Raw genomic sequence first — 13,576 nt, 5'->3', positions numbered from 1 at the left:
GCAAATATTTATGCCTAGCAAAACAATGCAAATAAAGCTGTCAGTGTAGTGACGTAGAGGATGGAGAAAAATACTTCATATTCTGTAAAAACAAATATGCTACAGAGTAATACCTTTTACTTAATATTTTGTATTTAATTAACATTTTGATATATTGGTATTAGAATTCAAATTTAGCTAATGGCTGTGCTGAAAGATATTTCTTTACTGTTATCATTTAGCTCTTCCAAACTCTTTTTTGCACTCTCACTGCATCTGTAAATAACGATTCTTGAATTGTTTTGTAATATGACTTTGTGTATGGTGTGTCTGCCACCTATCTGAAAGTTCCCCAGGAAGGTACCCATTAACACTGACAGACATTTGGCTGTTTGAGGAGTTATTCTGAGTAGGTGTTCCTGCTCCAGCAGGGGGATTGGACTGGATGATCTTTCGAGGTCCCTTCCAATCCCTGACATTCTGTGATTCTGTGTGATTCTGTGATGGCTCCATGTCCAGTGGCTGCAAGTGCGTGATCCAGCATCATAAATCGATTGCTTTATTAGCCTTAAATTGTAACAAAATAAAATTTATACAAAGTAGCATTGTGTGTAAACCCACAGTGCTTAACTAATTATACTAATTTTATAGTACATTATAATACCAGCTTATTTTGACAGTTGAATTCCATCCTGGCTTGATGGACGCGGTGCTGCAAAGGGAGAGTGTCACAGCCCTGTAGTTCTCTGGGTTCAGGGAGCCCAAACATGCCACCCGCTCCTGTGAACATGCAGATCTGCCTTGGGTATTTCAGGTCTTGGTGTCTCATGATGAATGCTCAAACTCATCACGATTAACGACTGACTAACCGTGCTTATTTGGGGCATCAGTCTAGGACTACAATAATAAAAATATGGAGAAAAAGAATGCTTGAGAAATACAGGTGACAGAATCTTTTACGAAAGTAATGTGAAGGGTAAAGTGCACAGTGGTTAACAGTGAAATAAAGTTTTGTCAGAAGACCTAAGTGCCCATTTGTGTCTTTTGAGGGTATTTTAGAGCAGTGCTAGAAGTTGTTGCGTCAGAATGCGACTCCAAAGGCTACGTGAGTGACTGTCAGGGAATGCAAGAAAATATAAAGGAACTGCCAAGTGGAAGTTTCAGAGCTGATTCGAGATTGTTTAGGGAGTAACAGGAGACCAAAGAGTCAGAAAGGGACTCGGATGGGTGTCCGTGCAGCTGGAGGAGGCAGCTGCTAATAAGGGTAAGATAGAAAGCTCAGGCTTGGAAAAAAATTGCCACAAGAGAGGAGAAAAATTATGAAGAGTGAAGAATGAGAGAGAAAGGAAGAAAGTAAAAGAATGAAAAATGGCCTTAGTGTGAGTTATGGGTAAAGGATTAGACTATTTGTTTGAAAAAAAGAGGAAAAATGCTGTGAAGGAAATGAGTGGGTTCTTTAAATAGATGATGAAATATTAGAAAATCTGTTTGAATTGACAAAGTAATTTAAACTGGTTTCCTGTAGATTACACTGTAGCTGGAGAGGATCAGCAGAAAAATGGAAGAGTTGAAAGAAAAAACCCAGCTATTTCAAAAATAATTTGTAAAGGCGTATTTAATACTTAAGCTAACATGGAATAACTGGTCATAGAAATTATGTACTACCTGTACTGTAAGAATCAAATAGTCAAGGACTGATTTAGAATTTAGCCTATCTAATCCTGTTGTGTATTGGTTTGTGCCATTTCAGAATCTTGTACGAATCATCTCTGAAAATTTTGGATGAATTTTTGAATCCTTGACCACGCAGAAGCTTTTGTCATGAAAATTAAAGGAAGATGTATTGTTTTTTAAAAAGGATTGTTATATAAACTTATTAATAGTTAAAGTTTGGTTTTTTGCTATTCTGTACATGTAAAGCAGGCAAAATGTATAAAAGAGTGTAAAAAATCATGTAAAAGTATAGATTTTTTTTTTTCAAACACCTCTAACAAGGTTATTCTGTATAAAAATGGTATATTTGGAAGGGATATAAAATCAGTATTTTTTTTTTTAATAAAACTAATACAAATTTGAGATTGTGGTGGCATGTAACTTCTGTTCCTGGGAAGACAATAGAGCACATTCCCAGAGACTATGGGAATAAATTGGAAACATGTGAATGATGAAAAGGTGATGGAGCACAGCCCTCGGAAATTCACCAACCTGACTGCCCTCTCTTTTGTGGGAGAGAGCAGAGAATGTCATCTTGCCCATCTAGCAAAGACTTTTCCACAGGCTTGTATAATATCCTCAGCCAAGCTGGAGAGAGGAGAACTGGATGGGTGGACTTAAAAGATGAGTGGGGAAACTGGCTGGACCATCACACTTGGAGAATAATGATGCTACACAGTCTGAGAGCTGGTTACTAGTGGTGTTCCTCGGGGCAGATACTGGTGTCAATACTGTGTACCATTTTTATGGAAAGCTTGCGCAATGGGATAAGATGCAACCTCAGGCTGTTTGGCAGATGTCACCAACTTGGGAGCAACAGTTGAATCACCGAGGGACAAGGTTGTCCCACTCAATGGGAGCCTGACAAGCTGGACTTATGGATCAACACATCTTGTGATGTTCAACACAGACACGTGCTCTGCTGCCTGTATTGGGCTCGCCCTGCATAGCAGCACAGGCGAGTGCAGAAGGACCATCTCACTGCTGTCCTTGCTGTCCTGCATGAGGATTAAGAGGAGACTTTTCTCAGAGGTACACATGAAGAGAATGTGAGGCAACACAAACAACTTAGAGCAAGATAAATTCTTGTTTGACATAAGAAAAAAATATTCCCATTATGAAAATGAATTGAAATTGGAAATGGAACAGGAACAGGTTGCTCAGGAAGGCTGTGGAACATCTGTCGTTGGAGATGTGCAGAACTTGACTGCTGAGGCCCTGACTGTCAAGTCATAAGTTTGAACTCAGACCTGCTTGAGCAGGGGATTGGACCAGGTTATGTCCTGAGCTTCCTCCCAACTTGAATATTAGTGTGATTTCGTGACAAGTGTACTGGAGGGGAAAAGCCTTAGCTATTAAACAGATGTGATTAATACGTAAGTTAAATTGTTTTATATTTAGCTATTTTTATAAATTAATAATGATTATGCAGATAATGCAGACATGTAAGCTACTTATATAATTTTCTTAATGCAACCAGATGTTCTTCGAAGACTAATGCTAGAATGCTGACTGTAGAATGTTCTTTTGCCTTCACTGAGATACCTGTATATGAGGAGTGTGAGCTCGTGTTGTGGCTTAACCCCAGCCAGCAACAGAACACCACACAGCCGCTCGCTCGCTCGCTCCTACCACCCCCTATGGCACGAGGGAAGAATTGTAAGTGTAAGAAACTCGTGGGTTGAGATAAAAACAGTTTAAAAACTAAAAAGAAAAATTTTAAAAACTGTAAGGAAAAGACAAAACAAAACAGAACACATGCAGAAAGGAAAATAAAACCCAAGAAAGACAAGTGATGCAAATGAACACAGTTGCTCACTACCAATCCACTGCTGCCCATCCAGGCCTCGAGCAGTGGCCCCCTGGCTGACTTTCCTCCTAGTTTATATACTGAGCATGCCATCACATGGGGTGTGGAATACCCCTCTGGTCAGCTGGGGTCAGCTGTCCCAGCTGTGTCCCCTCTCAAGCTCTCATGCACCTCCAGCCTGTCTGCTGGTGGTGAGAATCAGAGAAGGCCTTGATGCTGTGTAAGCTCTGCTCAGCAGTAGCTAAAACACTGGTGTATTATCAACGCTGTTTTGGTCAGAAATCCAAACACAGCCCCATGCCAGCTACTATGAAGACAATTAACTCCCAGCCAAAACCAGCACAGCTTGTAATGCTCTATTTTTCTCTGTTTCAGAAGGAACCAGATTCTTTTCAGTGGTACCCAATGACAGGATGAGGAGCAGCAGGCACAGACTGAAGCACAGGAGGTTCCATCTGAATATGAGGAGAAACTTCTTTACTTGGAGGTGCCAGAGCCTGGAACAGGCTGCCCAGAGAGGTTGTGGAGTCTCCTTCCCTGGAGACATTCAAACCCACCTGGACACATTCCTGTGTGATCTGCTCTGGTGAACCTGCTTTAGCAGGTGGGTTGGACTGGATGATCTCCAGAGGTCCCTTCCAACCCCAACCAGTCTGTGATTCAGTAAATCTAATTAGCGTCCCCAGAAAACGATTCAGCCACAGACTAAAAGCAGCACATGGTGACCAGCTTAGAGCTGGGTATCTAGCGCTTTGTTATCTACAATTAAGTGAGGTGACTCGCTATGTGTCTATGAAAATGGCTTATTGAGGTCTCCAGTGTTACTGAGTGGCACTGAAATGAAAATTCACAAATTTAGCCAAATTAAGACAGACATTCTTAATTAAGATCCATGTACAGTGCTGAGCCCCCATCTAAACAGGCATCTAATGTGCTGGCTTTGTGGTAAGAGACTAAGATTTTTTTCTAGTATCTGCTCTGTCAAGTGCAACAAACTACTTTCCACCTGTTTTACATCAAATTCATGCTTAGTCTTAGTGCATAAAACTTCCCTACTGGATAAAAGCTGATGTAGCTGGAATGTTGATATTTAAAAGCAATCAAACTCTTAATAACTGTCAGGCTTTTCAACACGAAGGTCAGGACGTGTACGGATTAATGAATTCCAGAAGATTTACCTTACCCACAACGGCAGCCTGAGCCAAAAAGCCTAACGCTGCCACAGCAGGTATCTGTAGATCTGCCAACTGTTTATCAACATCTTTATAAAAACTGTGTTCTTTGGCCTTCATTCTTCTACATCTGTTAACAGGCAGGTGTTCCAGTAATGACCTTTTAAGTCTTCTGATTATACAAATTACTTAATGAATATGTAAATCACAGTTTCTTTTTTCTGCTTCTCAGTCTTTCAGTATTTGCTGATATTATTAGATTAGAAGAGAATCCAAATTTACTGCCTTGTTTTTCCTCAGTGTATAATATTGCTTTTTCTTTTTTCACTTCTCATGGAATACTTGTTACAGACACAATGCCAACATCAGAAAGATGCAGATTTCTTCTGAAGCACTCGCAGGTGGTATTGCTGGGAAGGGTCAGAAAGCTTAAAGATAACCCTTTGTCCTGCTGTCGGGTGGTACTCGAGTCATTCTCAGGAGTGTTGAAATAATTTTGCAGTAGTTGTGCAGCTGATGGATAGATTTCAGTTCAATTTCTAGTCCAGCTCTGCTATAACTGCTCTTAGAGATGAAAAAACATTGGCTTTCTGCAACGCAAATAGTGATGTTCTTCAGATTCCTTGAGTCAAGGTCTGACAGAGCTTTCTCCTTGGGTCTTTATGGCAAATTTCAGAAAAAATATCAAAGGAGTTCTAGGTTTTATTTGTTGTTCTCATTGCAAATTAAGTCTTGCCAAAATGTTAAACCCTTACATTTTCCTTCTGTTTCAAAGATGTAAATAAATAGCATGTACCTTAAGTTGTCTTTTGGAAAATCGTAAACCAGATTTGTTTCCTCCTATTAATTCAAAGTGCTGCTGAAATGCTGCTGGGGAAAAGGGCTGGTCTTGGTATTCACCCAGCTGCACTGTCCTCACTGTGTGGCTGAGAACTTCCCACAGTGTTCAGACAGACCCTGTAAGATCTGTTCAGCTTTTTCAAGAAGTTGAACTTGACTTCGATTGATAAAATTGCTTGAAATATTAACAAGATAACACTATTCGAAGATACTCCTTTGAGCAGCTTGCATCGACAGTCACTGCTCATGTACAACTGCTTGAAGAATGAATTTTCTAGTCACAGTTGTACCTGTAAGTGGTGTGGCTGTAGCTCTCCCCTTCATGCAGATATGTCCAATATAAATATTACTGAAGAAGGCAATAGCTTTAAACTATTTGCAGTCATCTCCTGGTTGTTAACTTTGTTTCCCAGCCAGACAACAGAGCAAATTATCATCATCACAAAGGGGACCCAGTCCCTACAAAGAAAGTCCAGCAGTCTTCCATCTGTCACAGCTTCAAATCAGGAGCCAAAGAAAGACTAAGAGAAGTTCTCAGGCTCCTTCCTTAGCAATTAGATGTCCTCAGGTATGGATCCAAGCACACCAACTTCCAGACTTGCCAAGGTAAAGAAAAAATTCTCCTTGCACCTACTGCTCAGTCCCATGATACCTGCAACTCTGCATTTAAACTCTTCGGTGCTGCTGCTGCTGCCAAGTGCTTTGAGATCTGCTGACTTGCAGGACAGCAGAGAGGTTGACTTTGATACGATCCTTCACGTAATAAATGCTTAGTGAAGAATACTTACGACCATGACTGCGATATGAAATCATGAGGCACTCCAGCTGCCTTGCAGTGTTTTTTGCTAATCTGCTCCAGTCTCTGGTGAACCAGGACCCTTGTGCAGTGTCCATGCCTGTGCTCACAGTGCCTGTCGTGGCAGCTGCCCAATCCAGACAGAGGAGCCTGGCTTAGTACTTGCACCTTGACAATTACCTGGCCAAGGGCAGCTTTGGGGAACAGCTGCAAAAGTTTCCAGAGGCAGCAGTTCTTCAGTTTCATTAAGCCATTGCAAATAGGCACTAATCTTGGCCTAATCTGCTTCAGATGAGACTTAGTCTCAGGCCCTGTGTAGCTGCATTGCTGCTTGGCTGAGCATGACCCTAGGTCTAGCCCTAGGCTTCAAAACTCTAAGTAATTTTGGCTTTAATTTACTCAACAATCATTGGGATTTTTTCACTGTCTCAGGTTGTTTCCCACAGAGGTGTCCTAAGTCCTCTCTAATAACAGTGGGCCATTTGTCTCTGCACGGTTCCACACCGCAGCTCTAGAAAAGCTGCAGAAATTCTGTGCATTAGTACTGAGGAAACTTTAGCTGTGGAAATTCACTTTCTGTTCTATCTGCTGGCATTTTTTGCAAACAGTATCACAGTAGAAGTTCTGTTACTATTATTTTCTTAGTGCTAATGACTCCAGGAACTAGAAGCTGTTACCGACCTTTTCCTGTGTCATCTTTTATTTTTAACCAGAGGACCACCTTGTTTTCAGCAGAATAACTTGGCTCTCAAACGCATGACTTTACACTTATTTATTTCATGGCGCTTGTATTACTTCAGACCTCACATTACTAAAGTCTTTCCAATTAAAATGCTAGTCCTTTGTTTGATATTGTTGTCAACTTTGTCCTAGTTTCAAATATATGTTCAAATTTCATTAGTTCATGCTTATTTTTTGTACTGTCATTAATGAAAATATTAAATAAGGTCCCCTTCCAAAACATGATTAGTAATTCCTTTTCAGCCTAATCTATTTCCCTCTTCCGTTCAATTAGTTCCTTACCCATCTTACTATTCCTATAATCTTGTCTTGGGTTAATAATTTTTTATATGCTGCAGCAACAGATGCTTTGCTGTAAAGCCTTACATTTTAAGTAGGTACATTTTAGCAGTTCTTGCTGGAAAGGTACATGAATCCTGTACAGCCATATGCTACATCAGAGGACATATAGGATGGAGCCAGCCCGGCCTCCTTTTGGGTTGTTTGCAATGTAGAATGACACATGCTTCCTCCCTTTTGGGCTAATTATTAAGCGCTTATATAAACTGTCTGTGCTAGCTCAGCTTTCATGTGAATAAAGAATACTGATTTGGCATTTTTTAATTTTGTTTCTTAATGTGACAACCTTTCCTACCCAATTGCCAAAAATGGTACCTGAGTAGCCCTTACCAGCAAGAAACATGGGCTTGGTGCACTGACCTTTCTGAAATCTTGTCATGGTTGTTAAATAAAAGGCAAGTATTAGCAACTTTATTTTCTCAGCATAGTATCTAAAGGAAAAATACAGCATCTGTAAGAGGCTCTGAATCCAGGGGGACCTATCTAAGAGGGTGCTTAAAACAAACAACCAAAACCAACCAACCAAACAAAAAAAGGTGAGTCTGGTTCCTGCTTCAGGCTATTTAATGACAGTGTGACTGAAGTTCTCCCACTGTTCCATTGAAGGAAAAGCTCCTTTTACTGAGGGAGCTCATTTTGCTGATCCTAATGGCAAAAACTGTATCCTTTCTACATTGTTCTCTAAGATTGGACACTAGTAATACAAAGGATAAAGAAAAATATTTTGCTCAGTATTTTCTCAGTTCCACACAAAGAGAAGTTCTCAAGCTTGTCCTTTATTTAAAAGTGGCCCTTTATGGAAAGCAACCATCTTTCTTTCATGACAAAAGCAGAGTTACCTTTCTCGCATCCTCTGTCCCCAGGTTCCTTCTCAGGGCTGTGCAGGACGGCTGCGTGTAAACCCGTGTTTTACAGGGAGAGCTGCTCCTGTCAAGTGCCTCACACGGTCACCAGGCTTAGCAGATGAATTTGCCCACGTGCAAGAGCTGCCAGGGGATGCGCAGTTTGGCGACCACAACACTTGACATCTTTAGATGTTTCAATCCACACTGGATTTCTGCAACAATATTCAAACTCAAGGGCAGTAACAGAAAGTCCAAGCCTTATACTGCATGGTATACTATGCATCTTTGACCTAAGAAAAAAATAAAAGGTGGGGTTACTAACTTTCAGTGTTCACCAGATTTTTATTTTTTTTTACTTTTTCAGATGCCTTCAGATTGTCAGAATTTAAAAAATAAGTTTAAGACTGAAAAAGAAGAAATTTAAAACTAGTCCATCCGCAATGAAATTGAGATCTGTTTGATGTGAGAAAATGAGAGAACTTGTCAAGGGATCTGATTACAGCCTCCTGAGTCCCTGTTTTCATGGACGCTGGAATCGACAGCAGTATTTGGCTCCGGAGCCATCCATCACAGGTCAGCCAGCCTCTGGGGAATTCTTATCTTCCCAGATAAGATCATAGAGCCTTAGACTGCCTGAGCAGCACGTAGTGATCAGGGAAACGAGCTTGCAGGTTTTAATTTATCAGTGTATCATGATGCATTGATTGAATGCTTAAAAGCAAACCGTTTCCATGGGATCTGATATCAGAAAGCACTCTGTGCTACCTGATGAAAGACTCTCCTGTGCGATTAGCACAGCTGAACAGGTGTGCTGCTTTTGGCTGCAGAAATATGTTGACTTTGTGGAAAATTTATATGTGGAAACAGTTTTTTTTTTTTTAATTATGGTGAAGGGGAGGAGGAGAATTCTTTTTTCACAAACCTGTTGTGAAGACCATCTTCGTCCCTTCCGTTCTCAACCTTCCCGTTGCAGTTCCAGTTTAGAGCAGCTCTTTTACCTCTAATTTTATTCAGCTGCTAATGAAAGAAAATGCGAGTTGCATGTTTATAATTATTTCTGTGTTTAATGTAATTCATGCCAGTAAAATTATAAACCTTTGACACCTTTTCATCATTATATTCCTTTTTTCATTGGTAATATAGGAGATTTATTGATAGAATACTAAATATCCATCATAAACCTCAAAGCAGAAAACTTCTTCATCCATCTTATGAATCATCTGGAGAAATTCCCCTTCACATGGTGGAACTTCCACTTGTGGCAATGGATTCTTTTTGAGCACAGTGGGGCTGTAGCTCCGACCAGGCTCAGGGTTCCCTGAGAGGGAACTCGGGCACCTCGGCAGCCCCAGGTCTCTCTGTCCTCCGTCATCCTCCCTGGGCTGCTCCTGCTCAGCCACCTTCATCCCACCATTCAGTGGCTGGGACCCCAACATCGTATCTTTGCTTTCCCCCTGTTCCTTTTTTTGAAAAAATTATTCTTATTATTTTTATGATAATTTTCTCACACTAAAGAGGCTAACTGTAGGTTAGGAGAGATTAATTTTAAAATAGTAAGACTTTTGCAATAGTGGCTTACTTTTTCAAACTTGGTAGTCACTCCTTGGCTTTACCAAGAGCAGTGCGTCTGCATTTATTAACACTTGCATAAGAAAATAATTCTGTATGACTCAGCCCACAGTCGTATAGAGCAGAAGGTCTATTATACAAAGCAGAAAAGTTCATGGAAAATGCTGAGCCTAAGAGGAAGATTCCCTTGAGAAGTCAATAAGTGTTTTTGTTTGGTCTTTGATGCTCTGTTGAAACACTCTGAACTACACCAGAGAGCAAAGGGAAGGCTTTTTGAAGCCGTTATTCAGAACAGAAAAAGAGCATCCTGTCTTTTCTATTATTTAATTTTTAATAGTTTCACCGAAGCCTATGACTATTCTTAACATAATCTTGTACTTACAAAGCCATGTAATGTAATTTCAGTGTAGTCCAAACAATGTTCCTTTCCCCAGATGTCATGACCGTGAACTTTCCCTCTTTTTTTGTTTTTTCTGGTTGCAGCATACCCTCAGTAACCTTCCTTTAAAAGAAACACAGTGGTCCAGGCAGTCTTGTACTCTGAGATATCACAATGCCTTGAGCAAGATTTTCTAATTTTTTTACACTAGAAACTACGTTGGTCTGTTTTTTTAATATTTTGCTATTCAGAATAACCCATGTCGATAAGCATTAAGCTACAAAACTGAAGTGGAAATTATCTGAGCTCAGTTTTTCTTGCTCCATTCTGAGTTGCTACTAAACATATTGTTCAGTTCTAGATTTCCTCCCAGTACATTTCTCAACGATACTCCAAGTTTATAGTCGCACAACAGCCTGTAGGTCACCACCAGGTTTGCCTCTGCCTATCACAGTAGCAGGACAATGTTTCCTGGATAGAATGTGGAGAATGAGCTTAACTCAGAAGCATTTATGTCTTCAGCTCTAAGGAGCCAAAGTGAGTGACATGCTGGAGGGAAAAATGGAGAGGAGCATGAGCGGCTTTGTGACTGTTTGCTGTGCTGCACGTCCTCTCACCACCACGGCAACGGGCTGGAAAATGCAAGAGCTGCACTTTCTGCTTTGCAAAACCAGATCCTCCCTCGTATGTAACACAGGAACGCGTGGTTTGAGAACAGTTAGAGCTGAAAAGTCAGGCACTCAGAAGTCAGGAGGTATCAAAATGAAGACGTGCACAGCTTTAACCTCACCTTTAAATATGGCAAATGACCTGATATATTTAATTATATTAAGACAAGTTACTTACTCCATACAAATGGTTCCCTACTCAGTGCTTGGTCTGCATCTGCTCTACAAGTGATTCAAAACCCTTGCTGTTGACATTACAACAAATATTCAGTGCTTTTTCTCCACTTATCATTCAACATATAGCTCTGCACTTAATCTGCTGCACACAAGTCATACCCAGCTCTGAGGACAAAACTATTCACTTCCACAGTGGTGTTACTATGGTACCATTCACCGCAGCCCCAGAATTTCACAATGATTCATGTGTCTTTCCAATTCCCTGCAGGTTTACTTATCGTCATTTTACAAACGTACAGTGAGACTAAGTTAAAAAACTTCTACGAATTTTGAGAACGCAGTGTGAGATGTCACGCTGTACAGCACTTGTCACCTCAAAGCCCCCATCACCAGCTGCAGTTGTGGGTCCTTAGCACTTGAATCAGACCTCCATATTCCCAAGTCACACACAGAAAGTGAGAGACACGTAACCAGAGCTCCCCAGCAGCTTTAAGTCAACTAGAGTCCTATTCTTTAAGAATGACAAAAAGTGAAATTATTTCATTCATCCTTTAATATAGCACAAGAGCAGTGGATATCTCAGGGGGTTAGTTATCGGTTGTAAAATCCATTCACCAAGTATCAAATACTACAGATTATCGAAGATGGATAAAAATAGAATTTCTTAACAGTTCAACTCCCTCCCATTAAAAGTACCTAATTAATTTAAAAATTTGGTTCCCTATTGGTATTTTAAATCAGTTTTGATCAATGGAAACCAAGTCTCATTATTCATTGCACACATGGGGGTTTCAACTTGGTTTTCAAAGAACAAGAACCCATTTGCAAAACTAATTTAATCTGGATATACCATCTTGGTAGGCTCAGATGGTAAGTTTTTCAAGTGTGCTTGGAAACCCATGAAAATCAGTAGGATTTCGTATTCATAGAATCATAGAATCATTTTGGTTGGAAGAGACCCTTAAGATCATTGAGTCCAACCATAACCTAACACTGGCACTAAACCACGTCCCTAAGAACCTCATCTATACGTCTTTTAAACACCTCCAGGGATGGTGACTCCACCACTTCTCTGGGCAGCCTGTTCCAGGGCTTCACAACACTTTCTGTGAATTTATTCTGAACCTCCCCTGGCACAACTTAAGGCCATTTCCTCTCATCCTATCACTTGCTACTTGGGAGAAGAGACCAACCCCCTCCATGCTACATCTTGGGACACCAGAGGTCTGTTCCTCACAGGTGCTCAACATCCCTGCATTGTTACTCACAGGTTGCCTTATGCCACCTTTTCCTTCTCTTCAACCTGTTTTAGATCAAACTCAGCTTTAGCACCCTGTTTAATGCAGGTATCACCATAAGTGGTATTTGAGCAAGTCAGCTCGAATTTTAAATGAACCTCAGATGAATTTGGGTTCAATCCAGACCTGCAGCTGCTCTCTCCAGCTTCCCCAGCAAACCAGCAGGAGACTATGGAAATCTTCCTCCCAGGCCCAAACTTCTGTGCCCACTGAAGTGGCTGGTCTGGTACCAATGGTTCCTACAGCCTCAGAAGTCAGCTCAGAACACGCTGCCCTAAGCGCTCATGTACACAGATGTTTAGGTCTTTGGTTAATGTAAGTCACATTTATAGTTTTCAGTTAATGTAAGTGACATAACTGCTATTCTCACAGGTAATTTTCTCGAGCTGCATTTTATCACTTAGGCCCTGAACACTCCATTTTAGGCTCCTTTCCAACTGTTCTTTCCAGCAACACATAAAACCCATTATCGTTCCACTACAGCATGGGGAATAAAAGGCCAGCTCACAGTTTACCAGTCGTAACTAAAATCAACCTACTTTTTTTCCTTTTCCTTTTTTAAACTCTATCAGTCATTCAGTTGCACAGTTCCCAAGGATTTTTCTTCTGGCTCCACGTTGAACTCCTGTTCCTCAGTGATGCAAATACACCTAGAGAAACATTTTCAGCATGTTCCGGAGTGAAGACATTTTCTAATACAATTTTGGAAACAAGCAGAAAAGCTTTAAAATAGCTGAAATCAGCAGTAAATTAAAATGTTATTCCTAGATACAACTGAATTGCTGTCATATTTGCAAAACGAATCCTACCTCACTCTTCCATCACGCAATGTGACATCGTCAAATATTTATTTTCATGCTAAACTGAATTCTGTATGGATCCATTTAAAAATCTGAAAGGCTCTGTTAGTTTTATGGATATGAAGTAACTCATACTGAAATTCTGTAATTTCTGTATTGGATATTAAAATATTTTGAAGGACTTTTAGATATACTATGAAATGTTCAACAATTGAGAAACAAAGACCCCAACCACTGCTGATATGACCTGGGGCTTTTTACATCAGTTGAAGATTTCTCCCTTTAGGAACTCTCTATTCCTTCAATAAACTTAGTCCCTGAGTGTAGAATACGACCACCAAATCTAAATTTAAGTGAGTATTTGCACTGCTATGGAGAGAATGATATGATTTTAGCTCTCAGTAATCAGACTTCTGTATAGCTTCTCATCTTCTAAACACTTAGTGTCTC

At 40.4% G+C, this 13,576-nt stretch overlaps 1 protein-coding gene across 1 annotated transcript in view; it reads left to right on the top strand.

Moving 5' to 3' along the window:
• NCAPG2 (non-SMC condensin II complex subunit G2) overlaps nt 1–2,055 on the top strand; it is a 40,575-nt gene extending 38,520 nt beyond the window's left edge. The window contains exon 28 of the mRNA XM_013369125.3: nt 1,730–2,055. Coding sequence (XP_013224579.2) covers nt 1,730–1,781 — 52 coding nt within the window. The 3' untranslated portion in view covers nt 1,782–2,055. The remainder of the gene's footprint in view (nt 1–1,729) is intronic.
• The last annotated feature ends 11,521 nt before the right edge of the window (nt 2,056–13,576 follow it).

This window comes from Columba livia, chromosome 2 (genome assembly GCF_036013475.1).
Source record: "Columba livia isolate bColLiv1 breed racing homer chromosome 2, bColLiv1.pat.W.v2, whole genome shotgun sequence".
NCBI lineage: Eukaryota > Metazoa > Chordata > Aves > Columbiformes > Columbidae > Columba > Columba livia.
The sequence above is the reverse complement of the archived record's forward strand: the minus strand, read 5'-3'. Positions and strand labels throughout refer to the sequence as shown.